This window comes from Rhea pennata, chromosome 26 (assembly GCF_028389875.1).
Source record: "Rhea pennata isolate bPtePen1 chromosome 26, bPtePen1.pri, whole genome shotgun sequence".
Lineage (NCBI taxonomy): Eukaryota > Metazoa > Chordata > Aves > Rheiformes > Rheidae > Rhea > Rhea pennata.
The window spans coordinates 6,243,426-6,264,200 of record NC_084688.1 but is presented as its reverse complement, the minus strand read 5'-3'; the positions used below and the strand labels follow the sequence as shown (position 1 = coordinate 6,264,200).

The window sequence follows — 20,775 nt, the reverse complement described above, 5'->3', positions numbered from 1 at the left end:
CAGGTCCCACAGACTTGCTTCTGTTCTGTTCGGAGGACCTGTCTCTCCCAACGGGCTAGGCGGACAGGAGGTCTCTGCCTCAGCCACAGGGTATGGATGCTCAGCTAATCCTCCTCCAACAATGTTTCAATGTTCCCTAGCTTGATCCTCCTCTTCTGAGAGTGAGTCGTCCTTGCTACACATTTGCCCACGCGTGCCAGGGGCCTAGCCTTCCCAAAGGCAAATCTTACAAGGAAGACCCAAGGCCAAGAAGGCTTTGAGGGCCTCAGCCTTTTCTGTGTCCCCTGAGTGGTGATCTCGCTAGGCGATTGAGCTCTACCAACAGCCTCCACACCTGTCACAGGGTCGCCTGCCCATCCAGGGCTACACCCACGTTTCCCTAGATGCTGATACACCAGAAATGCCCTTTGTGTTGCTCTCCAGCTCCTTGGCCTGCTTCAACTCCACGGGGCCTTTTGATTTCCTAACCCCAACCCCACATCCTTGGACAGATCTCTCCCCAGGGCGGCAGCATCAGGTGGAGGAGAGTCAAAACCTGCAGCACAACCCAGCCACCAGAGGAGGCAATGACCAGTGACTGTCAGAGAGAGCTGGGAGGGAGGGAGGGAGAGAGAGAGAAGGATACGGCACACGCACATGCACAGGGACCCTTGCGTGTTCGGCTGGGGACTAGGGCACCGGAAGGGCCTGGACCCTTCCTGCAAAACGAGTCACAGGCAACCCCAGCGGAGGGACACTGCCCAAGGGCCGGGTCTGCACCGGACTCCTCTGGCACTTGAGCCTATGCTGCTGCCCACACTGACAAGTTCCTGCCCTGGAAATCCTTCGGCCTCTCATGCCAGCACTTAAAAGAGCCTCCATGGAAGAATGGGAATGCCAGAAATGAGGAAATGAAAGGCTGCATTCAAGGGACAACAAGCACAGCCCATGCCATGAGCTAGGCTCTTCTGCATGTGAGGTGAGTCTGCTGGAAAATTACTGCCCACGTACGGGGTGACTCTGGGCCTGGGGCAGTGCAGGAGCTCTATAAAAGCGGCCAAACTCCCCACTCACTCAGCCACTTCTCTCGCCTCCACCTCCTTGGGAACCAGGTGAGTCTGAAGCCCTTTCTCCTCCTGCTCCTGCTCTTGCTCTCAGCTGATACCTGCTCTGCTGTGCTCCACTGGGACCTGGGGCTGCTTGGGAGAGGGAAAGAGGGCAGAAGTTCTGGCACGGTGAGAGGCTGGTGCTTGCCTGAGAGGCCTTCTGGGCTCTGGGCTTGAGCAGGACCCTGCTTTCCCCGGGATGCCCTGGGCAGAGCCCTTCAGGTGGAGGCAAAGCACGAGGCTATGCTTTGGGCTATGCGGCCCTGGCTGCTGCCCACCAGGTGCCTTGACTGCCTGGTGGCAGGGTCCACAGGCTGCTCCTCACATGTCCCCCGTGCTCTGCTTCCTCCCTGCCCTCTCTCGCGCAGGTGCACCTCCCACCCTCAGACATGTCCTGCTACAACCCATGCGTGCCACGCCAGCTCTGTGGCCCGACCCCGCTGGCCAACAGCTGCAATGAGCCCTGTGTCAGACAGTGCCAGGACTCCACCGTCGTCATCGAGCCCTCTCCCGTGGTGGTGACCCTGCCCGGCCCCATCCTCAGCTCCTTCCGCAGAACACCGCGTGGGATCCAGCACCTCTGCTGCCGTTGGCAGCATCCTCAGCTCTCAGGGAGTCCCCATCTCCTCTGGGGGCTTCAGCCTCTCTGGCATCGGCGGCCGTTACGGTGGCACCCGGTGCCTGCCCTGCTAAGCTGCTGGTGGTGGCCCCAGAGGAGGACCCCTCGTAGCCAGAAGATGGTACCGGAATGAGGATGGAGCTCCTGCCATCGAATTCAGAGGTTCTGTGCGATCCCAACTGCCCCTGCAAAGCGAGGCCAGAAGGGGCCAGCCTGGGCTCTCTCACAGTACAGCCCATGTCTGCATAGCCCTTCTTCCACCCTCTCCTTTCCCTCCCACGTCCTTGCTGTTTTCTGCTGCTGTGGGCCCCGTTGGGCCACACAGCCACCCAAAGAGGGCACTGCTGGCCCTTCTCCCACTGTCGGTGAAGACTCTCAGCTGCCCTGGTGCTTCCTGCCCCGCGGCCTCCACTTGGAGCAAGCTCCTTTCCTTCTACTGACGCATTAAAGGTCTTCTGCGTGCATGCCTGGGTCTCCACGTCGTCCTTTCCTCTGTGCTTGCTCTCCCAAGCTGCCCAGGGAGAAAGGCAGTGCTCTGGGGCACGTGGGGTGGCTTGTGGGCACATGAAGAGCCTTCAGCATTCGCAGAGGAAGTAGAGAGTGGACACACTGCAGCAGTGGCCTTTTAGGCCCTCTCCCTTGGAGCTGCAGAGGACATCCCTGGCTCCTCTAGAGCTCAAAGTCATCAGGTGTGGCCTTGTAGTGCTTCTGCCCAGAAATGCCCTCTCACGTCCCAGTGCACGTCCTTCGGACTGGGAGCCGGAGCACTGCTGACCTCAAGTGAAGAGCCCTGGCTGTGGGAGGCTCTGGGAGGGCAGCAGCCCGGCAAGCTCTTGGGGCAGGAGTTCCTTTAGCTCTGGATGGAACTGTGCTGCGGAGGAGGCTCAGGCGGAAGAGGCCTCCCCAAGGGGAGAAGGTGTGAGAATGGGAGGCAATCGGCTTGCAGGCAGCGCATGTTTTCCCCCTCCTTCCATCGATGCCCCGGGTTTCCTGGGGAAAGCCTCTGGGGAAAGGCAAACTGGGAGAGACTCAAGGCAGGAAGAGAGATGGGGGTGCAGTCTGAGTGTCCCAAGAGTGGCCGGGAGGTCCCCAAAGCAGTGCTGTCACCAGCAGGAAGGCTGCAGAGAGGCTTGCAGGTGCGAGAGGGGCAGTGCTGAACTGCTGCAAGACACGGCTGGGCAGGATGATGCCCGACCACTCAGAGGCGTGATCGGCAGCTGTCTGGGTAGTACAGATGCGACCAGCAGTCCGTGCCTGCACCCCTTCCAGCCCGTCTCCAGCAACAGCCCCAAGAGAACGTCAGGGACAAGTGCTCCTGGGGAAAGCCCTCCAGGACAGCTGCCACTGGCAACAGGGTTCTGTGACACCAAGGACTGCCAACAGCATCCTGGGCTGCATGAACAGGAGTAGAGCCAGTAGTTTGAGGGGAGTGATCATCCGCCTCTGCTCCGCCCTCATTCAACAGCATGGAGACTACTGTGTCCACTTTTGGGGCTCACTAGTGCAAGAAAGCAAGCGGAGCGAGTGCAGCAAGGGGCTGGCAGGACAGTCAGGGGTCTGTAGCCCTTGGCCTGTGAGGAGAGGAGGGCCATTCTGAGGGAGCGGGGCTTGCTGAGCCTGGAGAAGAAAAGGCTGTGGTGGCGGGACCGAATGGCAGCTCTCCAGTAGCTCTGGGGAGGTCACACAGAAGAGAGGCAGGTTCTCCCTTGGGGTGCGTGCTTGGAGGACAGCAGAGAGCGGGCATAAGATGGGAGAAGAGAGGTTCGGACTGCGTGCAAGGGAACCGTTTTTCACCCCAAAGAGAGTCAAGCAGCGGAACAAGCTGCCCGGTGAGGCTGTGCAGTCGCCATCCTTGGAGATTTGCCATACCAGAGCAGCTAAAGCGCCTAGGAAGCTGGTCTGACCCCATGGCTGAGCTGCCTTGGATCGGGAGGTTGGACCAGAGGAGTCCAGAGGTTCCTTCCGACCTGAATTGTCCTTCAATCCTATGGTCCTAGGACCTCCATTGGGTAGACCTCCCCTCTGGGGTCAGCAACAGCCTTGGGGGGTGACACACTCCCTTGGGGGAGGACAGGAATGGCCATGCAGTGCTCTGCTTCCTGGGCACAGAGACAGGCAGTGATGGCAGCTCTCCTGCGTGCTCTGTGCAGGGGAACTCTGTGGGTTGCAGGAAGTATCTCTGTGCTGCCTCGGAGACCACGTGACCGTGATGCTACCTACGGCTGTGATCTGTTGGGACAGTCTTGCCAAGGCTTCTGTGGCACTCTTTTCCCTTACTGCTCTCACGCTGTTGTTTTCTTGCGGCCTTTCCTTCTGGCCTTGCCCCTGTAAACCCTGCTGCTGCTGTTGCGATGGGTTCCGATGGTGTTCTGATGGGTTCTCAAGGCAGCTGGCGCTATCATCCCGCCCTCTCCGTACTACTTGCTTGGCAGTTTCCAGGTTATGTTAGAGGGAGAATGTATGCCCAGGAGAGTGGAAGGCAGTCATAGAAAAATGTACCAAGATTGCAGCCAATCCCACGCAGGTGGAGAAACTTAGACCCCTGGGGTCAAACGCGTTGAGTGGTTAGGAGTGCTCAGCACACCTGCTGTGCAGCACCACTGCAACCCTCCCCAGAGCAACACCCTTCTCCCTAGAAATCCTGGGAGAGCATCCGCAGAGGGAAGGAGCACACGAGGAGGCAGGCTTGTGCGTGGAATAACTTTAATGAGTGGACGGAGGGGAACGAGCTTGCTCTGAGCGGAGGTCCTGGTGCAGAGAGCAGGAGGATCAGCCGAGAACCTGCACCCTGTGGCTGCGGCAGAGATCCTGCTGGCCATCTGTCTGCCTAGCCCGTTGGGAGAAAGGGGCCAGCAGTGCCCACCTAGGCAGGCTGTGGGGGGCCTCGAGGCTCAGGGCGACAGAAGAGAGCAAGGACACGGGAGGGAAAGGAGAGAGTGGAAGAAGGGAAAGGCAGACATGGGCTGTACTGTGAGAGAGCCCAGGCTGGCCCCTTCTGGCCTCGCTTTGCAGGGGCAGTTGGGAAAACACATCCGCTCTGAATCTGATGCCCAGGAGCCCCATCCTCATTCTAGAACCATCTTCTGGGCTACAAGGGGTCCTCCTCTGGGGCCACCACCAGCAGCTTTAGCAGGGCAGGCACCGGGTGCCACCGTAACGGCCGCCGATGCCAGAGAGGCTGAAGCCTCCGGAGGAGATGGGGACTCCCTGAGAGCTGAGGATGCTGCCAACGGCAGCGGAGGTGGTGGATCCCACGGCGGTGCTCTGCGGGAAGGAGCTGAGGATGGGGCCGGGCAGGGTCACCACCACGGGAGAGGGCTCGATGACGACGGTGGAGTCCTGGCACTGTCTGAAACAGGGCTCATTGCAGCTGTTGGCCAGCGGGGTCGGGCCGCAGAGCTGGCGTGGCACGCATGGGTTGTAGCAGGACATGTCTGAGGGTGGGAGGTGCACCTGCGAGAGAGAGGGCAGGGAGGAAGCAGAGCACGGGGGACATGTTAGGAGCAGCCTGTGACCCTGCCACCAGGCAGTCAAGGCACCTGGTGGGCCAGCAGCCAGGGCCGCATAGCCCAAAGCACAGCCTCCTGCTTTGCCTCCACCCCGAGGGCTCTGCCAAGGGCAGCCTGAGCCAAGCAGGGTCCTCCCCAGCCCAGAGCCCAGAACACCCCTCAGGCAAGCACCAGCCTCTCACCATGCCAGAACTTCTGCCCTCTTCCCCTCTCCCAAGCAGCCCCAGGACCCAGTGGAGCACAGCAGAGCAGCTGTAAGACTAGATGTGTGGCAGGAGCAAGAGCAGGAGCAGGAGGAGAAAGGGCTTCAGACTCACCTGGTTCCCAAGGAGGTGGAGGTGAGAGAAGTGGCTGAGCGAGTGGGGAGTTTGGCCGGCTTTTATAGAGCTCCTGCACCGCCCCAGGCCGAGAGTCACCCCGTACATGGGCAGTAATTTTCCAGCAGACTCACCTCACACGCAAAAGAGCCTAGCTCATGGCATGGCTTGTGCTTGTTGTCCCTTGAATGTAGCCTTTCATATCCCCATTTCTGCCATGCCCTTCTTTCCCCAGAGGCTCCTTTCAAGTGCCGGCGTGAGAGGCGCAAAGATTACAAGGTACAAACTTCTCAGGATGCATAGAAGTCAAGCCCAAATGCTGCAGGGATTCTATGCAGAGAGGGCATGTCAGCCTAGAGGCCTTTGGTGGGGCTGTTTGTGACCTCTTGACAGGAAGGAGCCCGGTACTGCGTGCCTGAGCACAAGCCGTGTCCTCTCTCCCAGCTTGCTCCGTCCACCAGCACACTGGCCCCCACCCCCTTTTCCACAAGGCCCTCGCTCTCCTGCAAGGCCTCCAAATGTGGGAGCACCAGCAAGGTCAGCCTGGAGGGCCACAGCTTTGGTATTCACAGGGGCTGTGCCCAGGGGCAGCCTGGTGCTTAGAACAGCTTCCCCCCCAGGCAGCGTTGGAACCGCCCTGGCCGGAGGGGAAGTCAGCCCTGCAAGGAGTGTGGGGCTGCAGACAACACACACGCTTGCTTTACCCTTGTGCCAGAGGAGTGACACACGGCCCTCCTAAACTTGGCTGTGGCTCGCCACGTGTTGGCCCCTGTGCCATGGCACACGCCTGAGCACAGCTCCCCTCTCAGGAAGGCAAAGGGAGCTTTGCAGGCAGGCTGCGCTCTTGCCTGAGGGCTGGAGGAGTCTATGCCAGCAAGCACACCCACTGAAGGCATCCCCGTACCCTTCTGGGACGCGTCCCAGCTGCCTCCACATCTCCAGGGCAGCAAAGTCCTTTGTTCATGCAGTGAGGATGCAACAACTCCTTGATGCAGTCTGAGATGCTTTCATTCACAGGGCCCTTCTGAGCACATCCCCTGCCCCAGCATCCCCGGCATCTGGCAGGGCCTTGCTAGCCATCGCTAGTATCCTGCCACCAGTCTCCCTCGCTTTGGGAGGCTTGTTGGATTGGCTCAAGTACCCTGCACAAGCCTGCAGTGCCACAGGAGAGCGGGGGCAGACTTCCCTTGCCTCCATGATCGTCCTGGGTTGTGTTTTGAACTGAGGAGAGCTTTGGGGCCTGGGACGGGAGGTGTGCCAAAGCCCTAATGCCGCCAGAACACATATCGCCTGCTAGGCAGGGAGAACTGCCGGGCAGCACAGAGATGTGTTTTGCAACCCGGTCTTTCCCTCCATACACTGCTCAGGGGAGCTCCTGGACACTGCCAGGCTCTATGGCCAGGAAGCTGAGCCCTGTGTGGCCATTCCCACCCTCACTCAGTGCTACTCCCCCTCCCCCTCCCAAGGCTGACCCTGCCCCCAGGAGGCAGATCTACCCAAGCAGGTCCTGGGACCACTGGAGCATAGGGCAGTTCAGACCCCAGCCTGTGCTGTTGCAAGAGGTTCTTCCCTCACAGGAAGACGACTTGGCGTTTGGCCTGATTGAATGTCGGGACACTCCTGTCGGCCCAGTCCCCCAGTGTGGCTAGCTCCCTCTGAATGGCCACCCTGCCCTGGAGCGTGTCAGCTCCTCCCCACAGTTTGGTCCCACCTGCAAGCTTGAGGAGAGGGCACGCCACCACTTCCGCTCGCCCGTAAAGATGTGAAACAGGACAAGCCCCACGAGAGACCCCGGCGCCGCTGCCCCTGTTACAGGCCTCCAGGTTGAGCATGACTCAGGAAGCCCTATGCCCTGAGCCCCGTCACCCCACCACTTTTCACTCGTCCTATTCTCCACCCACCCACCCACCCAGAGCATCCTGCCCTCAGCTGGGTACAAGGCTGTTGTGGCAGACGGTGCTGAAAGACCAGAGAGACTGACGGGCAGTAGTTCCCTGCATTCTCCTTTGCGCCTTTTCTCTCCTCTTCTGAAGATGGCTGTGACGTTTGCTCTCCTCCAGGCATCGAGAGCCTGCCCGGATCCCCACGACCTTTCAAGGACACGAGAGAGTGGGCTTGGGGACACATCGGTCCGCTCTCTCGGCACCCTTGGATGCAGTCCGCTGGGACCCGTGGGCCTCTACACGTCGGCTCCTCTCAAGCAATCCTTGCTTTGATCCTCCCCCACTGCTGGTAGAGCTGCTCCTCCTCCTTGAACCCTTTGGCAGGGCCCCCAGGCCTGCTGGTTCTTGACAAGGACAGAGGCAGAGAAGGCATCGCACACCCTGGCCTTTTCACAGTCCACTCCCACTAACTCACCCGCCCCATTCAGCCGTGCAACTGCATTTTCCTCGTCAGTCTTAGGCACCTGATGTAGTGGCAGAAGCTGTCCCTGTTGCCCTTGAGGCCCCTTGCAAGTCTCAACTCCAGGTGAGCTCTGGCTTTCCTAACAGCATCCCAGCATGCCCAGGACATGACCCAAGTCCTTGGCGGCAAAGCTCTTTCCCACTTGGTCAGCACCCACCGGGGACTGGTGCATAGGGTTGCTCCTCCCCAGGTACAGCACTTGGCATTTCCCTTTGTTGAACTTCGTGACACTGCTCTCTGCCCATTGCCCAGTCTGTTGAGGTCCCTCTCCGTGGCAACACGACTCCCTGAGGTATCAGTCACTCCCCCCAGTTTTGTGTCCCCTGCAGGCTTGCTGACGGTGCACCCTGTCCCCTCGTTCAGCTCAACAATGAAGAGCTGAAGCGGTATTGGCCCCAGTAGCGCCACCCACCGTGCGCCACTAGTCACTCGCCTCCAGCTGCACTTTGTGCCACTCATCACAACCCTTTGAGCCCAGCAGTACAGACAGCTTTCCGTCCACCGCACTGCCCGCTTACCTAGCCCGCACTCCATCAGGTGGGCTTCAAGCATGTTACGGGAGACAGTGTCAAAGCCGTGCAAAAGCTGAGACAAACAACTTCTGCTGCTCTCTCCTCGCCCTGGCCAAGCTAGTCATCTCATCGTAAAAGGCTATGAGGCTGGTCAAGCCAGATTTCCCTTCCACAAGTCCATGCTGACTACTCCCAGTCACCTACTTGTCCTTCATGTGTCTGCAAATGGCTTCCAGGAGGATTTGCTCCATCACGCTTACAGGGGTGGACGTGAGGTTGACCGGCCTCTCCAGAGCAGGCCCCCATGCCCTCTCCCGCCCCTAGAGCATCCTGCTTGCCCTGCTCAGTGACACAGCTGATGTTTGCTGTCCTCCAGCACTCAGAAACCTTCCCCAACCACCACGATGCTTTCAAAGCTTTCAAGCGAGGCCTTGCAGTGACATTTGCCAGCTCCCTCAGCACTTGTGGGTGTATCTCCTCAGGTCCCACAGACTTGCTTCTGTTCTGTTCGGAGGACCTGTCTCTCCCAACGGGCTAGGCGGACAGGAGGTCTCTGCCTCAGCCACAGGGTATGGATGCTCAGCTAATCCTCCTCCAACAATGTTTCAATGTTCCCTAGCTTGATCCTCCTCTTCTGAGAGTGAGTCGTCCTTGCTACACATTTGCCCACGCGTGCCAGGGGCCTAGCCTTCCCAAAGGCAAATCTTACAAGGGAAGACCCAAGGCCAAGAAGGCTTTGAGGGCCTCAGCCTTTTCTGTGTCCCCTGAGTGGTGATCTCGCTAGGCGATTGAGCTCTACCAACAGCCTCCACACCTGTCACAGGGTCGCCTGCCCCATCCAGGGCTACACCCACGTTTCCCTAGATGCTGATACACCAGAAATGCCCTTTGTGTTGCTCTCCAGCTCCTTGGCCTGCTTCAACTCCACGGGGCCTTTTGATTTCCTAACCCCAACCCCACATCCTTGGACAGATCTCTCCCCAGGGCGGGCAGCATCAGGTGGAGGAGAGTCAAAACCTGCAGCACAACCCAGCCACCAGAGGAGGCAATGACCAGTGACTGTCAGAGAGAGCTGGGAGGGAGGGAGGGAGAGAGAGAGAAGGATACGGCACACGCACATGCACAGGGACCCTTGCGTGTTCGGCTGGGGACTAGGGCACCGGAAGGGCCTGGGCCCCTTCCTGCAAAACGAGTCACAGGCAACCCCAGCGGAGGGACACTGCCCAAGGGCCGGGTCTGCACCGGACTCCTCTGGCACTTGAGCCTATGCTGCTGCCCACACTGACAAGTTCCTGCCCTGGAAATCCTTCGGCCTCTCATGCCAGCACTTAAAAGAGCCTCCATGGAAGAATGGGAATGCCAGAAATGAGGAAATGAAAAGGCTGCATTCAAGGGACAACAAGCACAGCCCATGCCATGAGCTAGGCTCTTCTGCATGTGAGGTGAGTCTGCTGGAAAATTACTGCCCACGTACGGGGTGACTCTGGGCCTGGGGCAGTGCAGGAGCTCTATAAAAGCCGGCCAAACTCCCCACTCACTCAGCCACTTCTCTCGCCTCCACCTCCTTGGGAACCAGGTGAGTCTGAAGCCCTTTCTCCTCCTACTCCTGCTCTTGCTCTCAGCTGATACCTGCTCTGCTGTGCTCCACTGGGACCTGGGGCTGCTTGGGAGAGGGAAAGAGGGCAGAAGTTCTGGCACGGTGAGAGGCTGGTGCTTGCCTGAGAGGCCTTCTGGGCTCTGGGCTGAGCAGGACCCTGCTTTCCCCGGGATGCCCTGGGCAGAGCCCTTCAGGTGGAGGCAAAGCACGAGGCTATGCTTTGGGCTATGCGGCCCTGGCTGCTGGCCCACCAGGTGCCTTGACTGCCTGGTGGCAGGGTCACAGGCTGCTCCTCACATGTCCCCCGTGCTCTGCTTCCTCCCTGCCCTCTCTCGCGCAGGTGCACCTCCCACCCTCAGACATGTCCTGCTACAACCCATGCGTGCCACGCCAGCTCTGTGGCCCGACCCCGCTGGCCAACAGCTGCAATGAGCCCTGTGTCAGACAGTGCCAGGACTCCACCGTCGTCATCGAGCCCTCTCCCGTGGTGGTGACCCTGCCCGGCCCCATCCTCAGCTCCTTCCCGCAGAACACCGCCGTGGGATCCACCACCTCTGCTGCCGTTGGCAGCATCCTCAGCTCTCAGGGAGTCCCCATCTCCTCTGGGGGCTTCAGCCTCTCTGGCATCGGCGGCCGTTACGGTGGCACCCGGTGCCTGCCCTGCTAAAGCTGCTGGTGGTGGCCCCAGAGGAGGACCCCTCGTAGCCCAGAAGATGGTACTGGAATGAGGATGGAGCTCCTGCCATCGAATTCAGAGGTTCTGTGCGATCCTGGCTGCCCCTGCAAAGCGAGGCCAGAAGGGGCCAGCCTGGGCTCTCTCACAGTACAGCCCATGTCTGCATAGCCCTTCTTCCACCCTCTCCTTTCCCTCCCCCGTCCTTGCTGTTTTCTGCTGCTGTGGGCCCCGTTGGGCCACACAGCCACCCAAAGAGGGCACTGCTGGCCCTTCTCCCACTGTCGGTGAAGACTCTCAGCTGCCCTGGTGCTTCCTGCCCCGCGGCCTCCACTTGGAGCAAGCTCCTTTCCTTCTACTGACGCATTAAAGGTCTTCTGCGTGCATGCCTGGGTCTCCACGTCGTCCTTTCCTCTGTGCTTGCTCTCCCAAGCTGCCCAGGGAGAAAGGCAGTGCTCTGGGGCACGTGGGGTGGCTTGTGGGCACATGAAGAGCCTTCAGCATTCGCAGAGGAAGTAGAGAGTGGACACACTGCAGCAGTGGCCTTTTAGGCCCTCTCCCTTGGAGCTGCAGAGGACATCCCTGGCTCCTCTAGAGCTCAAAGTCATCAGGTGTGGCCTTGTAGTGCTTCTGCCCAGAAATGCCCTCTCACGTCCCAGTGCACGTCCTTCGGACTGGGAGCCGGAGCACTGCTGACCTCAAGTGAAGAGCCCTGGCTGTGGGAGGCTCTGGGAGGGCAGCAGCCCGGCAAGCTCTTGGGGGCAGGAGTTCCTTTAGCTCTGGATGGAACTGTGCTGCGGGAGGAGGCTCAGGCGGAAGAGGCCTCCCCAAGGGGAGAAGGTGTGAGAATGGGAGGCAATCGGCTTGCAGGCAGCGCATGTTTTCCCCCTCCTTCCATCGATGCCCCGGGTTTCCTGGGGAAAGCCTCTGGGGAAAGGCAAACTGGGAGAGACTCAAGGCAGGAAGAGAGATGGGGGTGCAGTCTGAGTGTCCCAAGAGTGGCCGGGAGGTCCCCAAAGCAGTGCTGTCACCAGCAGGAAGGCTGCAGAGAGGCTTGCAGGTGCGAGAGGGGCAGTGCTGAACTGCTGCAAGACACGGCTGGGCAGGATGATGCCCGACCACTCAGAGGCGTGATCGGCAGCTGTCTGGGTAGTACAGATGCGACCAGCAGTCCGTGCCTGCACCCCTTCCAGCCCGTCTCCAGCAACAGCCCCAAGAGAACGTCAGGGACAAGTGCCCCTGGGGAAAGCCCTCCAGGACAGCTGCCACTGGCAACAGGGTTCTGTGACACCAAGGACTGCCAACAGCATCCTGGGCTGCATGAACAGGAGTAGAGCCAGTAGTTTGAGGGGAGTGATCATCCGCCTCTGCTCCGCCCTCATTCAACAGCATGGAGACTACTGTGTCCACGTTTTGGGCTCACTAGTGCAAGAAAGCAAGCGGAGCGAGTGCAGCAAGGGGCTGGCAGGACAGTCAGGGGTCTGTAGCCCTTGGCCTGTGAGGAGAGGAGGGCCATTCTGAGGGAGCGGGGCTTGCTGAGCCTGGAGAAGAAAAGGCTGTGGTGGCGGGACCGAATGGCAGCTCTCCAGTAGCTCTGGGGAGGTCACACAGAAGAGAGGCAGGTTCTCCCTTGGGGTGCGTGCTTGGAGGACAGCAGAGAGCGGGCATAAGATGGGAGAAGAGAGGTTCGGACTGCATGCAAGGGAACCGTTTTTCACCCCAAAGAGAGTCAAGCAGCGGAACAAGCTGCCCGGTGAGGCTGTGCAGTCGCCATCCTTGGAGATTTGCCATACCAGAGCAGCTAAAGCGCCTAGGAAGCTGGTCTGACCTCATGGCTGAGCTGCCTTGGATCGGGAGGTTGGACCAGAGGAGTCCAGGGGTTCCTTCCGACCTGAATTGTCCTTCAATCCTATGGTCCTAGGACCTCCATTGGGTAGACCTCCCCTCTGGGTTCAGCAACAGCCTTGGGGGGTGACACACTCCCTTGGGGGAGGACAGGAATGGCCATGCAGTGCTCTGCTTCCTGGGCACAGAGACAGGCAGTGATGGCAGCTCTCCTGCGTGCTCTGTGCAGGGGAACTCTGTGGGTTGCAGGAAGTATCTCTGTGCTGCCTCGGAGACCACGTGACCGTGATGCTACCTACGGCTGTGATCTGTTGGGACAGTCTTGCCAAGGCTTCTGTGGCACTCTTTTCCCTTACTGCTCTCACGCTGTTGTTTTCTTGCGGCCTTTCCTTCTGGCGTTGCCCCTGTAAACCCTGCTGCTGCTGTTGCGATGGGTTCCGATGGTGTTCTGATGGGTTCTCAAGGCAGCTGGCGCTATCATCCCGCCCTCTCCGTACTACTTGCTTGGCAGTTTCCAGGTTATGTTAGAGGGAGAATGTATGCCCAGGAGAGTGGAAGGCAGTCATAGAAAAATGTACCAAGATTGCAGCCAATCCCATGCAGGTGGAGAAACTTAGACCCCTGGGGTCAAACGCGTTGAGTGGTTAGAAGTGCTCAGCACACCTGCTGTGCAGCACCACTGCAACCCTCCCCAGAGCAACACCCTTCTCCCTAGAAATCCTGGGAGAGCATCCGCAGAGGGAAGGAGCACACGAGGAGGCAGGCTTGTGCGTGGAATAACTTTAATGAGTGGACGGAGGGGAACGAGCTTGCTCTGAGCGGAGGTCCTGGTGCAGAGAGCAGGAGGATCAGCCGAGAACCTGCACCCTGTGGCTGCGGCAGAGATCCTGCTGGCCATCTGTCTGCCTAGCCCATTGGGAGAAAGGGGCCAGCAGTGCCCACCTAGGCAGGCTGTGGGGGGCCTCGAGGCTCAGGGCGACAGAAGAGAGCAAGGACACGGGAGGGAAAGGAGAGAGTGGAAGAAGGGAAAGGCAGACATGGGCTGTACTGTGAGAGAGCCCAGGCTGGCCCCTTCTGGCCTCGCTTTGCAGGGGCAGTTGGGAAAACACATCCGCTCTGAATCTGATGCCCAGGAGCCCCATCCTCATTCTAGAACCATCTTCTGGGCTACAAGGGGTCCTCCTCTGGGGCCACCACCAGCAGCTTTAGCAGGGCAGGCACCGGGTGCCACCGTAACGGCCGCCGATGCCAGAGAGGCTGAAGCCTCCGGAGGAGATGGGGACTCCCTGAGAGCTGAGGATGCTGCCAACGGCAGCGGAGGTGGTGGATCCCACGGCGGTGCTCTGCGGGAAGGAGCTGAGGATGGGGCCGGGCAGGGTCACCACCACGGGAGAGGGCTCGATGACGACGGTGGAGTCCTGGCACTGTCTGACACAGGGCTCATTGCAGCTGTTGGCCAGCGGGGTCGGGCCGCAGAGCTGGCGTGGCACGCATGGGTTGTAGCAGGACATGTCTGAGGGTGGGAGGTGCACCTGCGAGAGAGAGGGCAGGGAGGAAGCAGAGCACGGGGGACATGTTAGGAGCAGCCTGTGACCCTGCCACCAGGCAGTCAAGGCACCTGGTGGGCCAGCAGCCAGGGCCGCATAGCCCAAAGCACAGCCTCCTGCTTTGCCTCCACCCCGAGGGCTCTGCCAAGGGCAGCCTGAGCCAAGCAGGGTCCTCCCCAGCCCAGAGCCCAGAACACCCCTCAGGCAAGCACCAGCCTCTCACCATGCCAGAACTTCTGCCCTCTTCCCCTCTCCCAAGCAGCCCCAGGACCCAGTGGAGCACAGCAGAGCAGCTGTAAGACTAGATGTGTGGCAGGAGCAAGAGCAGGAGCAGGAGGAGAAAGGGCTTCAGACTCACCTGGTTCCCAAGGAGGTGGAGGCGAGAGAAGTGGCTGAGCGAGTGGGGAGTTTGGCCGGCTTTTATAGAGCTCCTGCACCGCCCCAGGCCCAGAGTCACCCCGTACGTGGGCAGTAATTTTCCAGCAGACTCACCTCACACGCAAAAGAGCCTAGCTCATGGCATGGCTTGTGCTTGTTGTCCCTTGAATGTAGCCTTTCATATCCCCATTTCTGCCATGCCCTTCTTTCCCCAGAGGCTCCTTTCAAGTGCCGGCGTGAGAGGCGCAAAGATTACAAGGTACAAACTTCTCAGGATGCATAGAAGTCAAGCCCAAATGCTGCAGGGATCCTATGCAGAGAGGGCATGTCAGCCTAGAGGCCTTTGGTGGGGCTGTTTGTGACCTCTTGACAGGAAGGAGCCCGGTACTGCGTGCCTGAGCACAAGCCGTGTCCTCTCTCCCAGCTTGCTCCGTCCACCAGCACACTGGCCCCCACCCCCTTTTCCACAAGGCCCTCGCTCTCCTGCAAGGCCTCCAAATGTGGGAGCACCAGCAAGGTCAGCCTGGAGGGCCACAGCTTTGGTATTCACAGGGGCTGTGCCCAGGGGCAGCCTGGTGCTTAGAACAGCTTCCCCCCCAGGCAGCGTTGGAACCGCCCTGGCCGGAGGGGAAGTCAGCCCTGCAAGGAGTGTGGGGCTGCAGACAACACACACGCTTGCTTTACCCTTGTGCCAGAGGAGTGACACACGGCCCTCCTAAACTTGGCTGTGGCTCGCCACGTGTTGGCCCCTGTGCCATGGCACACGCCTGAGCACAGCTCCCCTCTCAGGAAGGCAAAGGGAGCTTTGCAGGCAGGCTGCGCTCTTGCCTGAGGGCTGGAGGAGTCTATGCCAGCAAGCACACCCACTGAAGGCATCCCCGTACCCTTCTGGGACGCGTCCCAGCTGCCTCCACATCTCCAGGGCAGCAAAGTCCTTTGTTCATGCAGTGAGGATGCAACAACTCCTTGATGCAGTCTGAGATGCTTTCATTCACAGGGCCCTTCTGAGCACATCCCCTGCCCCAGCATCCCCGGCATCTGGCAGGGCCTTGCTAGCCATCGCTAGTATCCTGCCACCAGTCTCCCTCGCTTTGGGAGGCTTGTTGGATTGGCTCAAGTACCCTGCACAAGCCTGCAGTGCCACAGGAGAGCGGGGGCAGACTTCCCTTGCCTCCGTGATCGTCCTGGGTTGTGTTTTGAACTGAGGAGAGCTTTGGGGCCTGGGACGGGAGGTGTGCCAAAGCCCTAATGCCGCCAGAACACATATCGCCTGCTAGGCAGGGAGAACTGCCGGGCAGCACAGAGATGTGTTTTGCAACCCGGTCTTTCCCTCCATACACTGCTCAGGGGAGCTCCTGGACACTGCCAGGCTCTATGGCCAGGAAGCTGAGCCCTGTGTGGCCATTCCCACCCTCACTCAGTGCTACTCCCCCTCCCCCTCCCAAGGCTGACCCTGCCCCCAGGAGGCAGATCTACCCAAGCAGGTCCTGGGACCACTGGAGCATAGGGCAGTTCAGACCCCAGCCTGTGCTGTTGCAAGAGGTTCTTCCCTCACAGGAAGACGACTTGGCGTTTGGCCTGATTGAATGTCGGGACACTCCTGTCGGCCCAGTCCCCCAGTGTGGCTAGCTCCCTCTGAATGGCCACCCTGACCTGGAGCGTGTCAGCTCCTCCCCACAGTTTGGTCCCACCTGCAAACTTGAGGAGAGGGCACGCCACCACTTCCGCTCGCCCGTAAAGATGTGAAACAGGACAAGCCCCACGAGAGACCCCGGCGCTGCTGCCCCTGTTACAGGCCTCCAGGTTGAGCATGACTCAGGAAGCCCTATGCCTTGAGCCCCGTCACCCCACCACTTTTCACTCGTCCTATTCTCCACCCACCCACCCACCCAGAGCATCCTGCCCTCAGCTGGGTACAAGGCTGTTGTGGCAGACGGTGCTGAAAGACCAGAGAGACTGACGGGCAGTAGTTCCCTGCATTCTCCTTTGCGCCTTTTCTCTCCTCTTCTGAAGATGGCTGTGACGTTTGCTCTCCTCCAGGCATCGAGAGCCTGCCCGGATCCCCACGACCTTTCAAGGACACGAGAGAGTGGGCTTGGGGACACATCGGTCCGCTCTCTCGGCACCCTTGGATGCAGTCCGCCGGGATCCGTGGGCTTCTACACATCGGCTCCTCTCAAGCAATCCTTGCTTTGATCCTCCCCCACTGCTGGTAGAGCTGCTCCTCCTCCTTGAACCCTTTGGCAGGGCCCCCAGGCCTGCTGGTCCTTGACAAGGACGGAGGCAGAGAAGGCATCGCACACCCCGGCCTTTTCACAGTCCACTCCCACTAACTCACCCGCCCCATTCAGCCGTGCAACTGCATTTTCCTCGTCAGTCTTAGGCACCTGATGTAGTGGCAGAAGCTGTCCCTGTTGCCCTTGAGGCCCCTTGCAAGTCTCAACTCCAGGTGAGCTTTGGCTTTCCTAACAGCATCCCAGCATGCCCAGGACATGACCCAAGTCCTTGGCGGCAAAGCTCTTTCTCACTTGGTCAGCACCCACCGGGGACTGGTGCATAGGGTTGCTCCTCCCCAGGTGCAGCACTTGGCATTTCCCTTTGTTGAACTTCGTGACACTGCTCTCTGCCCATTGCCCAGTCTGTTGAGGTCCCTCTCCGTGGCAACACGACTCCCTGAGGTATCAGTCACTCCCCCCAGTTTTGTGTCCCCTGCAGGCTTGCTGACGGTGCACACTGTCCCCTCGTTCAGCTCAACAATGAAGAGCTGAAGCGGTATTGGCCCCAGTAGCGCCACCCACCGTGCGCCACTAGTCACTCGCCTCCAGCTGCACTTTGTGCCACTCATCACAACCCTTTGAGCCCAGCAGTACAGACAGCTTTCCGTCCACCGCACTGCCCGCTTACCTAGCCCGCACTCCATCAGGTGGGCTTCAAGCATGTTACGGGAGACAGTGTCAAAGCTGTGCAAAAGCTGAGACAAACAACGTCTGCTGCTCTCTCCTCGCCCTGGCCAAGCTAGTCATCTCATCGTAAAAGGCTATGAGGCTGGTCAAGCCAGATTTCCCTTCCACAAGTCCATGCTGACTACTCCCAGTCACCTACTTGTCCTTCATGTGTCTGCAAATGGCTTCCAGGAGGATTTGCTCCATCACGCTTACAGGGGTGGACGTGAGGTTGACCGGCCTCTCCAGAGCAGGCCCCCATGCCCTCTCCCGCCCCTAGAGCATCCTGCTTGCCCTGCTCCATGACACAGCTGATGTTTGCTGTCCTCCAGCACTCAGAAACCTCCCCCAAGCACCTCGATGCTTTCAAAGCTTTCAAGCGAGGCCTTGCAGTGACATTTGCCAGCTCCCTCAGCACTTGTGGGTGTATCTCCTCAGGTCCCACAGACTTGCTTCTGTTCTGTTCGGAGGACCCGTCTCTCCCAACGGGCTAGGCGGACAGAAGCCCAGGAGGTCTCTGCCTCAGCCACAGGGTATGGATGCTCAGCTAATCCTCCTCCAACAATGTTTCAATGTTCCCTAGCTTGATCCTCCTCTTCTGAGAGTGAGTCGTCCTTGCTACAGATTTGCCCTCGCGTGCCAGGGGCCTAGCCTTCCCAAAGGCAAATCTTACAAGGGAAGACCCAAGGCCAAGAAGGCTTTGAGGGCCTCAGCCTTTTCTGTGTCCCCTGAGTGGTGATCTCGCTAGGCGATTGAGCTCTACCAACAGCCTCCACACCTGTCACAGGGTCGCCTGCCCCATCCAGGCTACACCCACGTTTCCCTAGATGCTGATACACCAGAAATGCCCTTTGTGTTGCTCTCCAGCTCCTTGGCCTGCTTCAACTCCACGGGGCCTTTTGATTTCCTAACCCCAACCCCACATCCTTGGACAGATCTCTCCCCAGGGCGGGCAGCATCAGGTGGAGGAGAGTCAAAACCTGCAGCACAACCCAGCCACCAGAGGAGGCAATGACCAGTGACTGTCAGAGAGAGCTGGGAGGGAGGGAGGGAGAGAGAGAGAAGGATACAGCACACGCACATGCACAGGGACCCTTGCGTGTTCGGCTGGGGACTAGGGCACCGGAAGGGCCTGGGCCCCTTCCTGCAAAACGAGTCACAGGCAACCCCAGCGGAGGGACACTGCCCAAGGGCCAGGTCTGCACCGGACTCCTCTGGCACTTGAGCCTATGCTGCTGCCCACACTGACAAGTTCCTGCCCTGGAAATCCTTCGGCCTCTCATGCCAGCACTTAAAAGAGCCTCCATGGAAGAATGGGAATGCCAGAAATGAGGAAATGAAAAGGCTGCATTCAAGGGACAACAAGCACAGCCCATGCCATGAGCTAGGCTCTTCTGCATGTGAGGTGAGTCTGCTGGAAAATTACTGCCCACGTACGGGGTGACTCTGGGCCTGGGGCAGTGCAGGAGCTCTATAAAAGCCGGCCAAACTCCCCACTCACTCAGCCACTTCTCTCGCCTCCACCTCCTTGGGAACCAGGTGAGTCTGAAGCCCTTTCTCCTCCTACTCCTGCTCTTGCTCTCAGCTGATACCTGCTCTGCTGTGCTCCACTGGGACCTGGGGCTGCTTGGGAGAGGGAAAGAGGGCAGAAGTTCTGGCACGGTGAGAGGCTGGTGCTTGCCTGAGAGGCCTTCTGGGCTCTGGGCTGAGCAGGACCCTGCTTTCCCCGGGATGCCCTGGGCAGAGCCCTTCAGGTGGAGGCAAAGCACGAGGCTATGCTTTGGGCTATGCGGCCCTGGCTGCTGGCCCATCAGGTGCCTTGACTGCCTGGTGGCAGGGTCACAGGCTGCTCCTCACATGTCCCCCGTGCTCTGCTTCCTCCCTGCCCTCTCTCGCGCAGGTGCACCTCCCACCCTCAGACATGTCCTGCTACAACCCATGCGTGCCACGCCAGCTCTGTGGCCCGACCCCGCTGGCCAACAGCTGCAATGAGCCCTGTGTCAGACAGTGCCAGGACTCCACCGTCGTCATCGAGCCCTCTCCCGTGGTGGTGACCCTGCCCGGCCCCATCCTCAGCTCCTTCCCGCAGAACACCGCCGTGGGATCCACCACCTCTGCTGCCGTTGGCAGCATCCTCAGCTCTCAGGGAGTCCCCATCTCCTCTGGGGGCTTCAGCCTCTCTGGCATCGGCGGCCGTTACGGTGGCACCCGGTGCCTGCCCTGCTAAAGCTGCTACGAGGTGGCCCTCGTAGCCCAGAAGATGGTACCGGAATGAGGATGGAGCTCCTGCCATCGAATTCAGAGGTTCTGTGCGATCCCAACTGCCCCTGCAAAGCGAGGCCAGAAGGGGCCAGCCTGGGCTCTCTCACAGTACAGCCCATGTCTGCATAGCCCTTCTTCCACCCTCTCCTTTCCCTCCCCCGTCCTTGCTGTTTTCTGCTGCTGTGGGCCCCGTTGCCACACAGCCACCCAAAGAGGGCACTGCTGGCCCTTCTCCCACTGTCGGTGAAGACTCTCAGCTGCCCTGGTGCTTCCTGTCCCGCGGCCTCCACTTGGAGCAAGCTCCTTTCCTTCTACTGACGCATTAAAGGTCTTCTGCGTGCATGCCTGGGTCTCCACGTCGTCCTTTCCTCTGTGCTTGCTCTCCCAAGCTGCCCAGGGAGAAAGGCAGTGCTCTGGGGCACGTGGGGTGGCTTGTGGGCACATGAAGAGCCTTCAGCATTCGCAGAGGAAGTAGAGAGTGGACACACTGCAGCAGTGGCCTTTTAGGCCCTCTCCCTTGGAGCTGCAGAGGACATCCCTGGCTCCTCTAGAGCTCAAAGTCATCAGGTGTGGCCTTGTAGTGCTTCTGCCCAGAAATGCCCTCTCACGTCCCAGTGCACGTCCTTCGGACTGGGAGCCGGAGCACTGCTGACCTCAAGTGAAGAGCCCTGGCTGTGGGAGGCTCTGGGAGGGCAGCAGCCCGGCAAGCTCTTGGGGGCAGGAGTTCCTTTAGCTCTGGATGGAATTGTGCTGCGGGAGGAGGCTCAGGCGGAAGAGGCCTCCCCAAGGGGAGAAGGTGTGAGAATGGGAGGCAATCGGCTTGCAGGCAGCGCATGTTTTCCCCCTCCTTCCATCGATGCCCCGGGTTTCCTGCGGAAAGCCTCTGGGGAAAGGCAAACTGGGAGAGACTCAAGGCAGGAAGAGAGATGGGGGTGCAGTCTGAGTGTCCCAAGAGTGGCCGGGAGGTCCCCAAAGCAGTGCTGTCACCAGCAGGAAGGCTGCAGAGAGGCTTGCAGGTGCGAGAGGGGCAGTGCTGAACTGCTGCAAGACACGGCTGGGCAGGATGATGCCCGACCACTCAGA

At 59.8% G+C, this 20,775-nt stretch overlaps 4 protein-coding genes across 4 annotated transcripts; 2 read left to right on the top strand and 2 right to left on the bottom strand.

Moving 5' to 3' along the window:
* Positions 1 to 4,830: 4,830 nt before the first annotated feature.
* On the bottom strand, positions 4,831 to 8,488 carry LOC134151095 (feather beta keratin-like). Its single transcript, XM_062595382.1, has 3 exons — positions 8,455 to 8,488; positions 5,531 to 5,664; positions 4,831 to 5,157 (listed from the first exon to the last, which is right to left on the bottom strand). The coding sequence occupies exons 1-3, from the start codon at positions 8,486 to 8,488 to the stop codon at positions 4,831 to 4,833; spliced, it is 495 nt and encodes a 164-aa protein (XP_062451366.1).
* Positions 8,489 to 9,951: 1,463 nt separating this feature from the next.
* LOC134151404 (feather beta keratin) lies at positions 9,952 to 10,712 on the top strand. The gene is made up of 2 exons (XM_062595901.1): positions 9,952 to 10,024; positions 10,405 to 10,712. Exon 2 carries the CDS (start codon positions 10,407 to 10,409, stop codon positions 10,710 to 10,712), a length of 306 nt encoding a protein of 101 aa, XP_062451885.1. The 5' UTR covers positions 9,952 to 10,024; positions 10,405 to 10,406.
* A 3,056-nt stretch (positions 10,713 to 13,768) lies between these two features.
* Positions 13,769 to 14,541, bottom strand: LOC134151152 (feather beta keratin-like). The gene is made up of 2 exons (XM_062595446.1): positions 14,469 to 14,541; positions 13,769 to 14,076 (listed from the first exon to the last, which is right to left on the bottom strand). Exon 2 carries the CDS (start codon positions 14,072 to 14,074, stop codon positions 13,769 to 13,771), a length of 306 nt encoding a protein of 101 aa, XP_062451430.1. The 5' UTR covers positions 14,075 to 14,076; positions 14,469 to 14,541.
* Positions 14,542 to 18,896: 4,355 nt separating this feature from the next.
* Positions 18,897 to 19,657, top strand: LOC134151400 (feather beta keratin). Its single transcript, XM_062595892.1, has 2 exons — positions 18,897 to 18,969; positions 19,350 to 19,657. Exon 2 carries the CDS (start codon positions 19,352 to 19,354, stop codon positions 19,655 to 19,657), a length of 306 nt encoding a protein of 101 aa, XP_062451876.1. The 5' UTR covers positions 18,897 to 18,969; positions 19,350 to 19,351.
* The last annotated feature ends 1,118 nt before the right edge of the window (positions 19,658 to 20,775 follow it).